At 44.5% G+C, this 19,548-nt stretch overlaps 1 protein-coding gene across 2 annotated transcripts in view; it reads left to right on the plus strand.

The window, feature by feature from the left end:
• Window positions 1-19,548, plus strand: part of FECH (ferrochelatase) — a 33,708-nt gene that overhangs the window by 10,132 nt on the left and 4,028 nt on the right. For both annotated transcript variants that reach the window (XM_045886642.3, XM_064578842.1), the window contains 6 exons: window positions 1,620-1,768; window positions 7,963-8,097; window positions 11,103-11,209; window positions 14,760-14,858; window positions 17,935-18,042; window positions 18,447-18,611. In XM_045886642.3, coding sequence (XP_045742598.1) covers window positions 1,620-1,768; window positions 7,963-8,097; window positions 11,103-11,209; window positions 14,760-14,858; window positions 17,935-18,042; window positions 18,447-18,611 — 763 coding nt within the window. The remainder of the gene's footprint in view (window positions 1-1,619; window positions 1,769-7,962; window positions 8,098-11,102; window positions 11,210-14,759; window positions 14,859-17,934; window positions 18,043-18,446; window positions 18,612-19,548) is intronic.

Below are 19,548 nucleotides of genomic sequence, written 5' to 3' on the forward strand. Positions count from 1 at the left end.
AGCATCTGCCTTCGGCTCAGGTCATGATCCCAGGGTCCTGGGATCGAGCCCCGCATCGGGCTCCTGGCTCGGCGGGGAGCCTGCTTCTCCCTCTCCCTCTGCCTCTCTACCTGCTCATGCTTTCTCTCTCTCTCTCTGTATCTCTGTGTCTCAAATGAATAAATAAAATCTTTAAAAAAAAAAAAAGAAGGATTTGATATTGCAAGAATTGCAGGAGAGAGAGAAAGCAAGTTGGGGAGGGGATCCTCCTTGAGCCCTTTCCTCCCCAGAGCTCTGGAAATCGCAGTTGTCTTGACACAACTGATGTCCCTTTAAAGATATTACAGATACATTTGTACTTGGCACTCAGGGAAGCAGTGATTAGTATTCATTCATACTGTGAATATGGACGGTGACTGCCTCTTTTCTTTCATCCTTCCCTCCCTCCTTCCTTCTCTTCTCTTTTAAAATAGGCTTTTGTAATGAAAAATTTATACATGCATATGATAAAAAATGCAAATAGCAGAAAAATGTTCACAGTAAAAAGCAAGTGTCCCTTTCCTTGGGACTCCAGCCTTCCAGTTACCCACCTGGGAGGTTACAGATGTAACCAGAAATAGAGAAATCTGTAATTGTACAGATGTCTTTCTGGTTACATTTAGAAATAGTTCATGCATATGCAAGCATATACATAACTTTATTTATAGATATATAGGTATATATGCACATATATATCCTCCCTGTTCTTTTCAACACAAATGTGAATGTACTTATGTACATTATTTAACACTTTGCTATTTTCTTTTTTTGAAATTTAACAATGTATCTTGGAGATTGTTCCGTAACAGATTATATAGATCTGGTTTTTTGTTTGTTTTTTGTTTTTTCCCCACGACTGTATAGATAGTTGCATTTGTCTGGTCATACCTTAATTTATTTAACCTGTGGCTCATGGTGGACATTTACGTTGTTTACGTATTACAGTGAACATTCATGTGGTTTGTGTACATCTTTGCTCACATATGCAAATGTATCTGTGATTAATACGCATTTTCTTAAAGTAAGAGGAATATATGCTTCCTAATGTCTTCTATATCCCACTTCCTACTAGGTGTAGGATCAGGAAGTGTTAGGATAGTGGCCAGCATGCACCTAGGGTCTGTGCCTGCGCGTTTGGTGTCCTGAATCTTCAGGCTATGTTGCTAGAATAACACGTGGGGCAGATGTGGCTACTCCTCAGAGAGTGTTTAGTTTTCTCTCTCTACTTGAGGCCAAAAGAGCTGGCTGTTTCTCACTCAAAGCTTCTGTTTTTTTTTTTTTAATATTTTACTATTTATTTGACAGAGAGAGAGAGAGAGCGAGAGCAGGAACACAAGCAGGGGGAGTGGGAGAGGGAGAAGCAGGCTTCCCGCCGAGCAGGGAGCCCGATGTGGGACTCGATCCCGGGACTCCGGGATCATGACCTGAGCCGAAGGCAGACGCCTAACGACTGAGCCACCCAGGTGCCCCCAAAGCTTCTGTTTTTAAAGGCTTGATCTTCTTAGGCTCTTCTTACAATTTTGCTTATCTTTTCTATCGAGTAGTTTCTGAGGTTGCTAAGGTGGAATAAAATCCACTTACCTACCTGTTAAATGATTTAGTAAGCTGGCACCAATCATCGCCAAACGCCGAACCCCCAAAATTCAAGAGCAGTACCGCAGGATTGGAGGTGGGTCTCCCATCAAGATGTGGACCTCCAAGCAAGGAGAAGGCATGGTGAAGCTGCTGGATGAGTTGTCCCCACACACAGGTACAGCGCTTCTTAATCAGTATCTCACTAGGCTTGTTCTTGCAAGTTAGATATGAAGTCCCAAACACTAGTGGATGGCAGATGCGGTTCTCTGTATCTGCAGTCCTTGATCTGTGGGGGTTTCTGTATGATGCATGGTCCCTTAACTCCGTTCTTAAGGCATTATCCTTTGTCCTTGGCTGTATAGCCTGTTATTCCTTATGCTACAGAGGAAAGAGCTAAATTTGGAACATTGGTTCAAAAGGAAGTTTGAGGGGTGTGTTAAATTGAGCTAGATTATAAGGAAGAGGCCACATACCATGAATAAAAGATGCATATCTCATTGCCCCCCCCCGGGAAGAAATCTTTGGGAAATGGATCAGGGCTGCTGTTAGTGCCTTTCCTTCTGTGCAGACGGCTAATTAGATGAGCAGAGCAGAATTGGCTAGCTCTTGTGGAAGCCGTGAGACCGTAAGCAACTTTCAGCAACCGTCCTCGGCTCTAGCAACACCGGCTAGTGTGAGGTGCTAGAGGATTGGTGTGGCTGGTAACCGTCCTCTGAGAACCTCGAATGCAGAAGGATAATGTGCAGAATGAAGCACTAACTGCATGAATGAATTGTAAGTGCCATATTTAGCTGCATTCAAGACACATTCAAGATTGCAGGACACACCATTGTTCACACACACACACACACACACGAAACTCTGCCGGTTAATTTTATTTTATTTTATTTATTTATTTTTTTAAAAGATTTTATTTATTTATTTGAGAGAGAGAGAATGAGAGACAGCATGAGAGGGAGGAGGGTCAGAGGGAGAAGCAGACTCCCCGCCAGCAGGGAGCCCGATGCAGGACTCGATCCCGGGACTCCGGGATCATGACCTGAGCCGAAGGCAGTCGCTTAACCAACTGAGCCACCCAGGCGCCCCTGGTTAATTTTAAGACGGCATCTGTTGCAGATGTGGACCAATATGAGAAATGTTAAACCAAGAAATGTGCATGTAAGGTGCATGAAATACATTAATTAACAGTGCATTTTGGGGCTCCAGAATGAGGGACAGGAGTGTGACACAGTGGGGAGCCTCAAGGACAGCCACCCCTCCAGGCGGGACCAAAAGCATTTCACTCTGCTCTGAGAAAACACCATTGAGTGTCACCTCAAGCTGCTCTTGGAAGCCACTGTTTCCCGTCACATACAGGGACAGAGGCTCTAGCTCAGCTCAGCTCACTTGGAAAATTGTTCAGTCATGCTTCTGAACATCGGTGTGCTTCCTGCCTTCGCTGGTGGCTCAAGGGCATTTCTTATACAATTCAGCCACTCGTACTGCAATGTGTCTTGAAAACATTAGGTGAGGGAAACTTGGCTGTGCCCTACTCACACCTGCCTGATAGAGAACAAGCCCTCTAGTCATTAACAGTTTATCAGTATAAAAGGTCTAGTGTGAATCAGATCTGCAGTTGCTGTGCTGTCTTCAGTGGAAAAAAAGAAGTGGCAAGATGCCATTTTTGTCTGTTGATGTGGTAGGATCCATCCAGTATTCCAGCAGAGCTGTTAGCCTTGAGCAAGGAGTACAGATGGAGGGCATCCTTCTCACCTTCCCTCTCTCTCTGGTGAGGCTGCTGGGTTGTCCAGATCAGACAGACCAGCCATGGCCTCAGCCTCCCGGGTTGGCTTGGAAAGAGTCCCGATTTATATCACTTACTATCAAACATCTGATTATTTTAATCTGTGGCCATCTAGTACAAAGGAAGTTACATCATCTAGATTCTAGGATTATTCCCTGCTTTGGTAGGGACCAAAGAATAGTAATATCCACTTCATATTTTCATAGTCAGAATTGTAAGTGATTTTTAAAAAAATCAGTTATTAAGCATTTCATCTTATGGAGGCATATGAGAAAGTAAAGTCTATTATTCTTCATTATAATTTGGGGATAAGTTTAGGGTATCCATGAAGTATATTCAGCTCAGTGGCTTGCCTGTCCAGTCACTAAATCACTACTAATGTGACGGGAAATCATCTTTCCTCCTTTCTCACTCCATTTACTTGCCCATTTGGTTGCTCACGTAGCTGCTCTTTCACGCATTATTTCCCACTTGCATCCATTCTTCCATCCAGCCAACCACCAGGTATTTGTAAGCACTGACCACACTCAGGTACAGTATAGTGATGAGGGATAAAGTAGTGACTAAGTCACACCCTTACCTTCATGGAGCTGAGTTACCTGGTCATTTTCATTGAGGCAGGGAGTAAATTGTCTTAGGGGCTAATTTTTTTTTTTTTTTAAAGATTTTATTTATTTGACACAGAGAGAGAGAGATCACAAGCAGGCAGAGCGGCAGGCAGAGGGAGAGGGAGAAGCAGGCTCCCCATTGAGCAGGGAACCTGATGTGGGACTCGATCCCAGGACCCTGGGACCGTGACCTGAGCCGAAGGCAGATGCTTAATCGACTGAGCCACCCAGGCGCCCCTTAGGGGCTACTTTTAGTTTCTCTGGATCTGGGAGGCTCGTCCAGATCCTGGTCCTGGGAGGGCTTTGGTACTGATGACCCTTTGACCTATCACTGCCCTCTGGCCCACACTTGGGACCCTCAGAGCAGGCAGGTTAAATCGTTGCTCTCTCCTACATGGTAAATGACCACCTAACGGTTTTGGCAGACCTGCTCTGGGGGTATGGTAGAGATGCTTGGTAAGGCCCAAGACTGTCCACTCGGTCATTCATCAGTGGCACCCTGAGTGCCCTGCACTGTTCGATACTGCTTTTCAAAGTCAAAAAACATGGTTTCTACTTATGAGAAGCTTCCAGTCCAGGGACACCCTGCGATTACAGCCTAATCTGCTTAAGGGGCAGAGAGAAAATCTTTTAAGATTTACTGGAGAGATGCTATACAAAATGGGTAGGAAGGCCAGTGATCACACAGAATGCAGATGGAGGAAAAATGAAATAGTCTCAAGGTTTGGAAACTGCTTTGGGGGAGCTTTGTGCTAAAGACCAAGATTATCAAGTGTGGCTCTGCCAGGAGCTCACCCAGATTAACTAGAAAGAGGTTCCTTGTCCTGTTACTTAATGCGTCGCAGAACGGACCCGAGCCAGCTGGGAAAACCCCGGCCCCTCACCCGCTTCGTGTGGCTTTTCCTTCCTGCTTTCTCTGTCCCTCCCTCCATTCCTCTCTTTCTCCTTCCTCTTCCCTTCTCATATGTTCACACAAAACCATAAAGTATACTTTTAAACTATGTCTATTTGTTTATTTCTATTGGGAAAAATTCTCTTTAGGCAAAACAGTGTGATGATTACGAACAGAAATGTTTCAAACTCTCATTTTTAGGGAAGTAGTTGTTGCTTAGTAGCTGTTATAGAAATTTCAGCTTGCACTGGCTTTGTGTAAAATTGACTATTAAGTCATACGGTCAGTTTAACGAGGGAATATAACTTGGAATTTTTTTCATAGGATTACACCACATTACAGGAATTGAGGGAATAGAGAAGGAAAATAGATGAGAAGTGTAATCACTTTATGAAAGTTTAAATCTCAAATACATTTAAAAAATGATAGTTTGGTTATGTAGACTGTGACTGCTTCTCAGGAAGCTGTAAGTGCATGCTGCTCCGTAGAATAAGTCAGTTGTTCTTTACAGGATGCCTGATGGGGAGGACAGTGGGCTCTCTTCAGATGGAGCTGGCTCCCCCAGTCCTGGTTGTAGGACTTCAGGCAGATGACTACCCCACTAAGCCTCATCTTGAAAAGGGCGGTGATCGGGCGCCTGGGTGGCTCGGTCGTTGAGCGTCTGCCTTCGGCTCAGGTCATGATCCCAGGGTCCTGGGATCGAGCCCCGCATCGGGCTCCCTGCTCGGCGGGGAGCCTGCTTCTCCCTCTCCCACTCCCCCTGCTTGTGTTCCTGCTCTCACTATGTCTCTCTCTGTCAAATAAATAAATAAAATCTTTAAAAAAAAAAAAAAGAAAAGAGAATGGCGGTGATCACAGAACCCCACTCCTAGGATCATTGTGAATATTACATAAGATAATCACGAAAGGCATCAGCCTGGTGCATGGTACATGGTAAAAATTCAATAAATGTGAGCCTTTATTATTATTCATCGTTGGCCTAGGGCTCATGACGAGCTACAACTCAAAAGGCATTATACTATCTATTTCACACCTTTCTCTCAAAGAGTCATGTACAAGCCAGACATTTGAACTATGGGCTGGAAATTAATGAAGTTTCACTGCTCAAAAATTCAACTCAGTCCTTTTTTTTTTTCTTTTCCTGGTGACATGTCACCAAAGACTCTTGGCTGGGCCATGTGGCTCCAGGGTAGACTAGGCCAGGCCGGCCAGTGGCCTTCGGGGAAACGTTTGCTTCCTCAGGCTAGGCCTAGTCAGGGAGAGCACATGGCCATTCTCCTGCAGTACGTTTGTGCAGGCCATCTTTAATCCAACAGTTTACCAAGTCTTATCTGTTCCTCCCAGAGTATTTTACCCTCCCTCACTTCAAACCGAGGTCACCACCCGGCCTTTATCTGCAGGGGCAGCCTCTTCACCTCTCTTGTCTGCAAGATTTGAGGAACTCCCAGGCCCCCGGCATTTAGGCTGCAACTTTTCCAAAGGTGGAAAGAGAATGCCAGAAGCTGCTTGGCCTGTAGCATTGGCGGATCTTACCGTAGCAATCTAGTAATAGGATTGTCTCAGAAGAATAGATTAGAAGGCAAATCCCACTTCAGCCTCAGCTTAGGTCCCCCAGAGCCCCTCAGGCAGAGCAGGACAGTTGGCAGTTTTGGGATGAACCACGTTGTAATCTTCGGTCAGTCAGTCATTTGGACTTTGCTTACTGCGTCGGGCATTCTGGTGTATTTTAACTGCAGTTCGTCATTTTACACAAAAGAACATAAAATTGGTAGCCTGGAAGGGACAGACTGCCGAAAATGATTCTCCGTATGCCCCTTCCTTCCTCTTTTTGCGGCCCCCAGCCAGAGACTTACCAGAGCAGCCTGTCCTTCCCATGCACATGCACGCCTCTCTCTCCTTCCCATGTCCGCTCCTGTCCTTGGGAACATGTGCCCCTGCTTGCCCGTTCCCCGTGTCCCATCACCGAGGTGCGGTTTATACAGACACACCAACAGTGAACACGTTACCTTTTCCTTCACTTCAGCCTAAACATTTCTTGTGGCTGTTTCATGTCTCGTACTTAGTGGCAGCCCCTGCTCACACTGGGACAGTAGCATCATCTTGGTTCTGTTATGACTTAACATTTATATTGCATATTCTCAGCGTCATCCCTGAGTGGGAGTTAGCTTTGTCCTGTGAAACGACAGGAGACTTTCAGTTTTATGATTTTCTAAATGCCTAAGAAATTGTGTGGTGGTGGGTGCTTTTAAGATCCAGGACAAGAAGACGGAGACGGACAAAGGAGGGATAGGAGAAGGGGTTTGTGAGGAATACACGGGGAAGGAAGGCAAAGGTATACACCGACTTGGGCTGTTCCTTCAAATCCGAATCGGTGCCTCCAATTTAAGCTTTGTTGTTGGGTTTCTTTATCTATTAAATGAGGAGAACCATTTCAATCGTTTGTTATCCCTGAACGGTTGTTGAGTATCCCAGAGCTTACCCAGGTGACCTGGGGTCTGAGGGAGCAGGAGGGAACCCAGGTGGTGGAAGCAGGCTGTGGGGCCGGGAGGGGGCCCCGGCTCGGGAGGGGTGAGACCCACATTCAATTTCAGCTCCACTGTCTACTAGGTGTGACTTTGGGCAGGTTCATTAACCTTGGAGAGTTTCAGTTTCTTTATCTGAAAAGTGAGGTTTAAATGAAAGAAAAAATACGAGCAAAGTGTCCACCACGGTATCTGGTACATCAGAGGAGGTTACATTTCAAGAGTAAGTGCTAGTTCTTTCCTTCCTTCCTTTGAGTCTCTCTTATCTCAGTCAAGAGCAGAGAATAAAGAGAAGACATTTGAGTTGTAAAAACCACTGTGCTCGGTAAAGGTGTGTGTGTTGGGGGTGGGAGGAGGTTGATCCCAGAAAATGGTGAAAAGTCCAGGCACTAGCGAAGACAGGATAAGATCCGAGGAATATTCTAAACTTAGCCTAAACATTATCAGCCTCACAGGAAATTAGGTTAACTGTTCTTTGTTCTGGGCTTTGCATGATGTTTGTTGACTCCAAGGAATCTATATAAAGATTAATACTTTCTCCTTTCCACACATGCTTCCTAATAGCCCCTCACAAATACTATATTGGATTCCGGTACGTCCATCCTTTAACAGAAGAAGCAATTGAAGAGATGGAGAGAGACGGGGTAGAGAGGGCTATTGCCTTCACTCAGTACCCACAGTACAGCTGCTCCACGACAGGTAAGGCTTCCCCTTGACAGTGGGAGGGCGGGGATGCGGGGCCCTGGCCGCCATCGCCCGGGCACCTGAGTGCGGAAGCAAAGGATAAGTCACCTTCCATTTGAACGGCAAATCCAGCCTGTCTGCTTCTTTAAACACGAGAGTGCAGGCCTGTCCATTGGAAATCTCACGGTTCATCTGTCCCTTGAGTTATAGGCCAATCGGCTGAGAATTACAAACGGTGGGTGGAAGGCGGTCGCCCCTCGTGCTCAGTGCTTTAATGCAGTTGTGTAACGGCTCAGTGATGAACGTTAAGGCACTTTTTATGTTTGCATACTAAACCCTGTTTTTATGGCAACCCTCATATTCTCAGTAACATAGCAAAGGTGATCGCAGTTTCCATTTTGAAAGCAGAGGTGCCCAGGTAGTATGAGAAATACTGGTATGTTTTGTGCTACACTTTATTTATGGGTTGGTTTACTGGGTAAACCAAAGCCCAGCTTGAGGTTCTCTTTGTAAACTTCTCTCAGTGTTCTAGATTTGGGAAAATATTACTGCGTGTTGTTTCCTATATATTTAACTGGAGCAGGAGAATAATCAATTTTGCCCTTCTCTGTAGCATTGGTAATAGGTAAAGCTTCTACTCACACATACATTTGTTTGCATTCTATTTCAAGGATTGGGCTCAGCACATTTTGACTCCCAAATTGCTTGTGGATGTTAGTGCATATTGTTTCTATAATTATAAAGAGAAGCAAAAGGCTGTCAGAGGACATGTTCAAAGCCTGTTGTATGCCTCAAATGTTTGTTCAGAGCCCCTGTGAAAATGCCTGAGTTCTCAGACACCCTCAAGAGTTCGAGTTTTGGCTTCTTTTGGAAATGTACTTCTACAACTCAAAATGTCTGCTAATGTGTTATTGGAGAAGGAATAAGATTTTATAAATTTCTAAGCATACCTTTGCCTTGCTTTAAAAAATATACCTCAAATGTAGGTGTGCCTGGGTGGCGCAGTCCGTTGAGCGTCCGACTCTTGATTTCAGCTCAGGTCATGATCTCAGGGTCGTGGGATCAAGCCCCGAGTCAGGCTCCATGCTCAGTGCAGAGTCTGCCTGTCCCTCTCCCTCTGCTCTTCCCCCTGCTTGCGCGCTCTCTCTCGCTCTCTCTCTTTCAAATAAATAAATAAAATGTTAAAAAGTATATATATACCCTAACTGCAAATGTCTGCTCTCAAAATGAGACAAGTTAAGAAGATGGTTATTTGTATGACAGAGGACTGACTGGGTTTCATTTCACAGCTGACTCTACCAGTGGGTCTCAGGTGTCAGTGTCTGTGGGGCTGTTCCCTGGTCCAGCTCACGTGAAAGGGCAGGTGATCTTCACTCAGAGATTCAAAAGCCTTTGGAGAGCACTTCCATTCTTTGAGGCCACGAGAGTGTTGTTTACCTGTTGTATCATTTAGACACACGTTGTTGGAGCAGAGCGGTATATCCTGTGTATCAATCACATGCAATTGTTTTAGTTCTATTTTCCCCTTCATTACTACTTTGGATAGTTGATCAAATGTTTCTGAGTGACCCAGAAGAACTAGTGTGGCTTCCAGAAGTCCTTTTGTGGCTTTAAAAATCCTAAAGATGATATTCGCCTGTACGGTGTGGCTTGCGGTATGAATATGCTGCTGACTCTGATTTCTGGAGAGATTGTTTTTGAACCTGCAGTGGACTCAATTTGGATTTATCTGACTCATTGTTTTCCGGAATGGAACTCCTTTATCTTTTTGAAAATTAAGTTTTAGGCTAAATGTACATTTGATTTAACTATGGGCTGTATCCCGGCTCGTATTTTAATCTGGAGACCTATCAGATTAACAGTCCTCATTGTTACAGAAACCAGTGCGTTGCTGTTGGGAAGCAGGGAAATGTTTTGGAACATTTGCCCTATGTTAAGATTGAGAAAGAGGCTCCGTGTTAGAATTAGTTGCACACGCCAGCTCCCCTCGGCCAGGAAGAAGTTCCATTGGGTTGGCACCATCTGTCTTCCTTCAGTCGTTGAATTTTCGTGATTTTGACCTCTTGGTTAAAAATACAAGTACTGGGCGCCTGGGTGGCTCAGTTGGTTAAGCAACTGCCTTCGGCTCGGGTCATGATCCCGGAGTCCTGGGATCGAGTCCCACATCGGGCTCCCGGCTCAGCGGGGAGCCTGCTTCTCCCTCTGACCCTCTCCCCTCTCATGCTGTTTCTCTGTCTCTCTCTCTTTCTCTCAAATAAATAAAATCTTTAAAAAAAAAAAAATACAAGTACTGTTAGATTACTGGTAAGGATTTGCTATCCATTTAACTTATTCTGGGGAATGATAACAATCTTGTAGAAGCAGATAATAATAGAGAATGCTCATGCAAATCTAAATAAGCTAGTCTTCTTATCAACAAGTCATTTAAAAAGATAGCTATAAAGCTTTTATTGTAAGGTAGAAAATATGCATCTCATAATAATAAATAAAAATATGCCAAGTGCTCAGGATACAGAATTGCATATGTGCTAAAATTACAACTTTGTGAAACAAAACAGCTGTACAGGAAAATAATAGGAAAGAACTTGGCTAGAGTAACACGATCGCTGTATTAGCTGGATCATGGCCAGTTTCTTTTTTCCTTTCTTCCCCACCCCCTACATTTCCTGCTTGGGTTGATTACCTTCATAATGGGGGGAAAAATTAACATGCTTTCAGTTGTTAGACTTGGTTCCTGCAAATAGTGGCGGCTTATATTTCATAAATCCTCTACCATTGTCTTTCTCACTAGAAATGGCCTCACTTGTCTTTGAAAGGCCATTGCAATTGATTGCTTTTTAGTGATCTTCATTTGCAGGTTAGTTAAATCTATCTGCATTTTAGAGCGTTGAAATGATTGTAATTAGACCAATTCAGTATAGAAGCGGTTACCTATTTCGAACTTACTGCCTTTACTAGTCTGTTTTTCATTTTCACTATCATCAACACACGTCTACTAAGTGGTCCCCTGTATTTTTCAGGCAGCAGCTTAAATGCCATTTACAGATACTATAACGAAGTGGGAAAGAAGCCTGGGATGAAGTGGAGCACCATTGACAGGTGGCCCACACACCCCCTCCTCATTCAGGTAAGCCAGCCACTGCCCACAGCCCCCGTCAGCCCAGCTGCTGGGGTGGGTCAGGTTCTTGTCCCTGCCTAGTTTGTGGCGTCCTTCTGAGCCTTCCCATTCTCTTGCTTGAATTGTGTGCTGGGATTTAAAAAAAAAAGGTATTAGAGACTCGACTTGTTATGACAAGAGAAAATAAATCTCATAATTAAAGGTTAGAGTCTTTCCTTTCTTCGGATTAACACTGTTAGTTACAAACTAGAGCAGAATTATGTTTTGAGTTTCGTGTTTCCCAATAACCAGGACATGAAAGATTATACAGAGTGTTTCCATTAATTTACATTTATATATTGAGTGCCCGACAGATCCTGTATTTTCTAAATTCTTTAAAATGACAAAAGGCTGGGACGCCTGGGTGGCTCAGTCGGTTGAACGGCTGCCTTCGGCTCAGGTCATGATCCCAGGGTCCTGGGATCGAGTCCCACATCGGGCTCCTTGCTCAGCGGGGAGCTTGCTTGTCCCTCTGCCTGCCTCTCCCCCTGCTTGTGTTCTGTCTGTCTCTCTCTGACAAAAAAATAAATAAAATCTTTAAAAAATAAATAAATAAAACGACAATAGGTTTTAAAATTTTTCAAGGTACTGAATCTACTTGTTCTGACATGAAACTAGATTTAACATTTCAGTTGAGAAAGTCATATTAGAAGAAATTTCAGATTTCTCCCATGCAATTGTATTTATAATATTTCCATGAACAGTTGCTTGGTTTTTGGAGAATCAGTTAAAACTACAAATCAAAAGCCAATAGCTTTGAATTGGTGTTACCATATACTTTTTTGCCATTTGTACATGAGAGGACTATTGGTAATTGCCCTAAAATGTACAGATATAGTTTTGTTCTGTCAGAGGAGGTTTCTGCCTTTGAGTTAGTTTAGGTAGGGGACGTATGGAGTGATTTAGGTTTCATCCAGTTTATGTTTCACTCCGTGGACATTCTCTGCCAAAATACCCATTTAACATCTTTTTAAAAAGCCTGGAGTCACTTAAAATCTAACACCACTAGGTGGGGCTAGACATCGGTAAAAGCAGGCCCGCTCTTCCCCGGAGCAGGCCCTGTTCCTTAGGCACAGAGGTGATGTCAAGGGTTAACACTTAGGTGGAAAAACAGTTTTAAGTAAAAATGAAAAGGAGGGGCCTTCCCTTAGGGATAGGTGTAGTTCCACTCTGAGAGCCCCCCACCCTTTCGCTGTGCTGCTGGGTCCAGTTAGCGCCGCGAAAGACCCAGTGTGCCCCTACTGGTTTGCTCTGGGCGGCCTGTGACTGGGAGCGAGGGGTTTCAGGTCAGCACTGACATGTGGTAGCAGGGGACGGAGGGATCTGCACAGCATCTGCCTGCCCTGATCCACTGAGTAATTAGATTTGCATTAAAATTCAGCCCTTTGAAAAGGGGGGAAGCAGAAAGATGGAAAGGTCTCTTAACTGAGGAAGTCTCCGTTCACAAAATGAAAGGGAATTTTAGAGGCATTTATCTGCCCTTCTCGATGGTGTGATTGAAGGCTCAGAGCCGCCTGGCTCTTTCATTCCGCAGAGAGGTTGCACATCGAGGATACCGCAGACGAATTGGAGGTGATCTAAGTAGCCTTTTCCTTGCCCGCGGCTCCTCAGTGTGGACGACGGCTTAGTGTCTGTTGCAAGCCGGAACAAATTGTGTTTCTGCTCGCTCTTTTGTGAGAGGAGAAAAGGAAACATACTAAAGTTTTTTAGAAACAAAAGTTTATAGACCGGTTTTATTCTTCATATCGTGGAGCTGACATGAGGAGATTGGATATCTAGCAGAAGTTAAAAAAAAAAAACAAGTCAAACCCTAATTGGAAACTAAAAATACAGTTAAAAACTAACACTGAAGAGAACGTCTCATTCTACATTTCTACTTGTTACAGGTAGTAATTACTGGAAACTGTCATTTCCTTACTGTCATCCCTAATATTGCTGTGTCACGAGCTGCCGGTAATTGGAGTAAACGTAGGCTCAGGCTCCTTGTAAGCTTCACAGTGGGTCTCCTTACCCAGGCTGCTGTGGGTCCAAACACGGCCCTTCCTGAACATCCTTCTTTCCAAGCACTGCGAAGACCGCCAGAAAATATTGGTTTTGTTCATATCTAACAAAGATTTAGATATAACCACATTTACTCTGTAGATAAATTCTAAATTTTGAAAAGGAAAGTCTCTAGGCACCATCTTGTACCTTAGTGCATTTATTCACCAAATTTTGAGGGTTTGGAAAGATTAGTAATATCTCCGTGTTGATTAGGGAATTATTTGCTCCTCTTGTAGTATCAACCACCGATATGCCAAAATACCAAATAGCAAATGTACGTGGTTCTGGTAAATCATCCTTTATGATTTTTCAAAAACCTTTCTATTTGGAAATAAGTTTAAACATGCAGAAAAGTTACAAGACTGAGAATAGTAGAGGAACTCAACTCTTTGCCTAGATTCACATATTATTAGCATTTATTCCACTCTATCATTTGCACGCTCGTGTGTGTGTGTGTGTGTACATTTTTCTTCTGAACCTTTTGAGAGTAACTTATATCTATAAAACCACCCTTGACACCTAAATAGCAGGGATCTTCTCCTCCATAACCATGATACAGTATTCAACTTCAGTAAATTTAACATCAATACTTAAATTCATCTAATCTACATTCATATTCCAATTCTGTCAATTGACCCATTAATGTCCTTTGTAGCATTTGCTTTCTGAGTTAAGTGACGAAGAATGATTAAAGTGGAAGATGAAAGAAAGCCTCTTCACATCGGGTATTTCAGCACCTGTCGATGTAGATCGGAAAGAGCCAACTAGATGGAGGGAATTAACTGGTCTGGTGGACAGAGCTTTGGAGGCGGAGGCGGGGCCTGCCTGGCAGCCCAGGTCCCGCAGATGTGACTGAATGGCCCCCACGTCGGCGGCCTCTTCCCCCTCTGTGAATTTAATGAGAGTTGTATAACCTCTCATCTGTTGTTATGAAGGTTGTTGTGAAGACTGACTCAGGGAGGATACTGGGCTCAGAAGGAGAAGGTCGTAAAAATAGAATAGTATTTTCTTATTCCTCTACTATTTGTGTCTAATGTATTTTAATGTGATAGGCCTGAAAGCCAAACTGAGGAAGATTTAGAAAGAGCCTGTAAGCTGTTTTCCTGCTAACCGAGCAAATGAGAGGTCTTAAAACAACTTCTCCTTCCCATCTGTGTCTTCTCTCCATCTGGAAGTGTGCCCTGTTCCTCCCGAGGGGAAGCAGATCCAGAGCGTTCATTTTCAGTGAGCCATTAGCGAGCTTTAGAAGTTTCCCATCAAATTCCCTAGGCCCCTGAAACCGTTATGAGCCATTTTCACGATGCACCAAAGCGAGAGGAGACTGTACTGTTTGCAATTTTTTAAAAAGAGAGTTCCAGTTTTTGAGGGTTGCCAGGAGAGTTTTGTCTGAGCTCTCATTTTAAACATATTTTCTTTTCCTTCTGTTTCTTTTCTTCCCACCCCTCCTTCTCACCCTCTTTTCTTGCTGTTCCCGCAGTGCTTTGCAGACCACATAGTGAAAGAACTGGACCATTTTCCACTTGAGAAGAGAAGTGAGGTGGTCATCCTGTTTTCTGCTCACTCACTGCCGATGTCTGTAAGTAAGAGCGTTTCGTTGGATGACCTAGTAGTAGAGGATTTCTGAATGTGCAAATGGGACCCATCTTCTAGAACATCCTGAGCCTGGTGCAAGGATGAGTTCTAACATCTCAGACTTACCGAGGTGCTCATTTAACTAGACTCATTTCTTGAAACCTAATAATAATTAATTCAAATTACAATATTGTGAATAAATATTGTCTTAATAAACCCCTTTGAAATGATAACTGGAAGGTGTATTCATGAATAGGAGTTTTCAGTACATGGGGCAGGTAAAGGAAGGCTGCTTTTGCCTGCCCTGTCGAAGGAGCTCACCTGATCTTTTGGTCAGTGTCCAGCGCTGAGGGCCTCCAGTCACACTGAGCCATCTCCCATCCTGTTCTTTTGTCAAGACTGGATAGTGGCTGTTTGAATTGATGACAGTTTTTAATCTGCTAGGACTAGAGCCCACATTTTAGCAAGTGAATATGGAATGTATCAGGTTGTGATCTGGTTGCTCCTGAGTTTTTCACATTACACTTGGTGTTCGCTAAAATACCACCTCCGTACCCTAGTTCTTTGCACATTTGCAAACGAGAATGATCAGGCTAGTGTGCTGGTACAGAGATGTGCATGGAATGAGCCGTCAGTTTCATCAGCTCAGAACTATCATTGTGCCCCCAAACAGTGCTTTCGAAGCCAGAGAGGTGGAGAATTGTCTTTGGAGGTGTCATTAAGGGTTTAACTCCAGAATTAATGGAGTTAACCTGAGTGTCTGGGGCCACTTTTCTAATCGGTCTTTACTGCCACCTGGTGGTCACTGGGGTCGAGCCCTTAAAGCTTTTCCACTCCTCCATCTCCACCCAGCAGGTGCCAGTTCAGCTGTAGGTGACTTGGGAGAGGAATTTCTCTCCCTGGAAGCCTGCCTATTTTATTTTAACAAGGTAATATTCTCTCTTCTGGTATCATGCAAATCCTCTTCACATGTCTATCCCGCTGCTCTGCCCTCATCCATTTCATAACCGTGCTAGGTGTGATGAGGCCATGTCTGAAGGGGAAGCTTTTGAACCGGGAGAGGAGGAGACACCTTTTCCATGTGAACAGTTCCGGGTGCCGCTTGCCCTTCCCTTCACCATCCGCCGCACTGCCCTTTCTTTCCCTCAGGCACCGAGCATCCTGCTGCCAGCTTTCTTTGTCGCCCAGGGTCCTGTGTGGGACTGAGGAGGGCCATGAGGTCATGAGGATGAGGAAGGGGTAGGGAAGACGAGGGCTAGTCAAGGGAGAAGACTGTTCTAGCAGGCTTTTCTTTTCCCCTGCACTTGCTGCTAATGGCTTTTTCCTCCTTAGTGACTTTTTAAAGACTTACTATTTGGAAGTAATTATTCGGAAGTAATTGTAGACTTTAGACAAAGTTGCAAAAATAGTACAGAGGGTTCATATGCATACATACATACATACATACACATACATATACATCCTTCCCGTAGCTTCTCCTCATGCTGACCTCTCCATAACCACAGCACCGTGACCCAAACCAGGAAGCTAACAGTGGTGCAATGCTAGGAGCCAAAGGCCAGGCTCGATCGGATTTCACCACTTCGTCCACAGTTGTCCTTTTTTGTTCCGGGATCTGGTCCAACATCCCCTGTCGTGTTTCGTTGTCCCGTCTTCTCAGTTATGCCCCAGTCTGCGACAGCCCCCATGCTTTCCCTGTCTTTCATGACCTTGATATTTTTGAAGAATGATTTAGTGGAATGTCGGTTGTTTGGTAGCACTTGGATCCATCAGGTATTTTCCCATGATTCGACTGCGGCTCTTGCACTTGGATCCGTCAGGGATTTTCCCATGATTCGACTGCGGCTCTGCAATCCTGGGAAGAACACTCCAGAGTGATCTGTCCTTCTCAGTGCATGGTACATGATGACAAACGTCCTACCGCTGGTGATGTGATCCCTGGCCATTTGTCTAAGGTGGTATCTGCTGGATTGTACATTGTAAAGTTACCGTTTTTCTCCTTGTGATTTTAAAATATCTTAGGTGAGATACTTTGAGGCCATGAAAATGTTGTCTTGTTCCTCGACTTTTGCCCACCAATTTTAGCATCCTTCAGGAGATCTTGCCTGTAGCAATTATTTCTGTGTTGTTCTAATGGCAACTTTCTGTTTCCCTCATTCATTCTATATTTAGGTTTCTAATGGTCTTTTAGTAGTATCATAAAATGGTTTATCAGTATTTTATTTCAACAATATTTATTGAGCACTGTTCTATCCACTATATTCTAAGCACTGTTCCCTCCACTGTCGTAGGATACGGGAATGAATGAAATAGACAGAAGTCTTTGCCCCCAGAGAGGGGGGGTGGGGGACAAATAATAACCATAGTACAGAAGAAAATAGTACAGTATGTTAGGAGATAATAAATGGTATGGGGAGCAATCATGCTGTGTAAGGGGTTTAGGGAGACTGTACACAGCTAAACGTTAAAGCAGTAAAAATAAAATTCCCGTTGAACATTCTTAAGAGTATTATCACGCTGTTGTGTCAGGACCGGTCACCAGACGTTCGAGGTGCACACAGTGCTCGCCTTGCAGTCCATTGCTGTGGGGGACGTGGGGAGAGGAAAGGGATTAGAAGACACAGGTGGTATTCTCGAGGCGTCTGGAGTCTGCACCCACGTGCTGCCTCTCCCCTCTCTTACTCCACTAGCACTTGCCCTTGTGTTGAGCGGGCCCCATGGATTCAGTAGGTCCGTACGCCATCCATACAACACTCTCAATTCCTCCTTCCCTATTTCAGATGGGGGAACGGAGAGACCCATCCTCCCTCGTTGGACGTTGTCAGTCTCCCGTGAATAACATGGATGTAGAATTTGACATATTCCTAGGTACTTAGATATGCGTGAGTGCGGTGTCCTTTGGCCCACGAGGAAATGGATCCAAGGAAGTTTGGCAGTTGAGCTCAGATTATAGCATCATTAGTGCAGAAGACAGAAGGGGAGACTCCGGTCCCCAGCTCACACCACCTCACTGCACAGCCTGAGGCTCTTAGAACCCTTCGCAGTGTTGGCAACTGAACACCCATGTGTCTCTGCTGCAGGTGGTCAACAGAGGGGACCCGTATCCTCAGGAGGTGGGTGCCACTGTGCAGAGAGTCATGGATAAGCTGGGTTACTCCAATCCCTACCGACTGGCTTGGCAGTCTAAGGTAGGTGGTTTCCACATGCTTGCGGGCAGTCAGCAATTCTGAGGACGTCTATTTTAGACTTACTTATAAAATGGTTAGGTTTGGCTCTTTCATGTACACAGAATGTCCTATAACCTGGTGGCTCACCATGAGCCGAAGGAACTCTGCAAGCAGGTGAAATGGAGGGGAAATCAAGTGACTAGCTGAATTTCATTGATTTAATGTATTATTTTTAGTTGTAATGACAGAAATTGTGATTTATTTATATTATGCCAACTTCAAGAAGGATTCAAGCCTAGTATAGAAATATCAAAACCCACTAACGCAGATGTAAAGCGTGGTCCTCACTCTGCCTGGGAGTGGTGGTGTGTGTGTGTGTCTGGGGCAGTGGGCCGTGGTGTGCCTTCCATCCTCCTTTCTCACAGGTTGGTCCGATGCCCTGGCTGGGCCCTCAAACAGATGAGACTATCAAAGGGCTTTGTGAGAGGGGGAGGAAGAACATTCTTTTGGTTCCAATAGCGTTTACCAGCGATCACATTGAAACGCTGTATGAACTGGACATCGAGTACTCTCAAGTCCTAGCTAACGAGGTAAGTGTGACTATTAATCCCATTCACAAATTGTGATCTGTTTTCAAAGGAAACTTTCTCTGCAACGATATAATTGTATCCTTCAAAAATACTGTTCAGTGGTTAGCAGAGGGGTGGGGGAGGGGGACGAGTGAAGTAGGTGGAGGAGTTCAGAGTACAACCTGTCTTGATGAGCACTAACATGCAGAACTGTTGAATCACTGTATTGTTTATCGGAAACGAATAGAACTCGGTGCCTTCACTTTGCTGGGATGTTTGTGACATTGTTCGCTGCGTCTGTGGGCAGGTACCCTGGCCTCCTGATTCTGAATAATACCTAACCTGAGTTAGTCTGAACACATCAGGGTAACCCACAGCAGCCGTGGGAAAGCACTTCTGTGCCTCTGTGAGACCAGGTTCACAGGCGCGGCTACGAGCAGTGTCGTTTTGTCTCGTTGGAGTTACTGTGCGACCTGGAAGTGGTAAAAGTACGTTTTCTTAAGAAAAATTGTTCTTCTCACCAATTGGGAGGAAAAGAATTGTACTGTGCTGTCATTCCTTTTCTTGGCCTGGTGGGGCTTTTACACTGGTTCTTGGTGGATTTTGAGGCATAGAAGAGCATTGTCATTTAGAGGACCGTGGAATGAACACCGAAGCAGTGTGCGTTATAATTCCCTTGACCTCTTTCACACACTCACTTAATTAGCTGTTTGCCGGTGTTGTGATCAGTCTGATTATTGAAATAACAAATACCACCCATAGTGTCTTGTGATGTAAGATGGATGTGAATTATCATTCACAGTGGAGAAAAACTTACTGTTCACCCATCTCACGCCTTCAGAGGGCCGGCCTGAAACCTGAATCCAATTTATAACATTGTTTCTGTGGGAACTGTGGAAGCTCCGGGACCCACAAAACCCTTCCTCCTCTCATCTTCTGCCAGAACTGCTGATCCTGG

This window comes from Mirounga angustirostris, unplaced genomic scaffold (genome assembly GCF_029215605.1).
Source record: "Mirounga angustirostris isolate CCGP_5_RB_7025 unplaced genomic scaffold, mMirAng1.0.hap1 SCAF_14, whole genome shotgun sequence".
NCBI lineage: Eukaryota > Metazoa > Chordata > Mammalia > Carnivora > Phocidae > Mirounga > Mirounga angustirostris.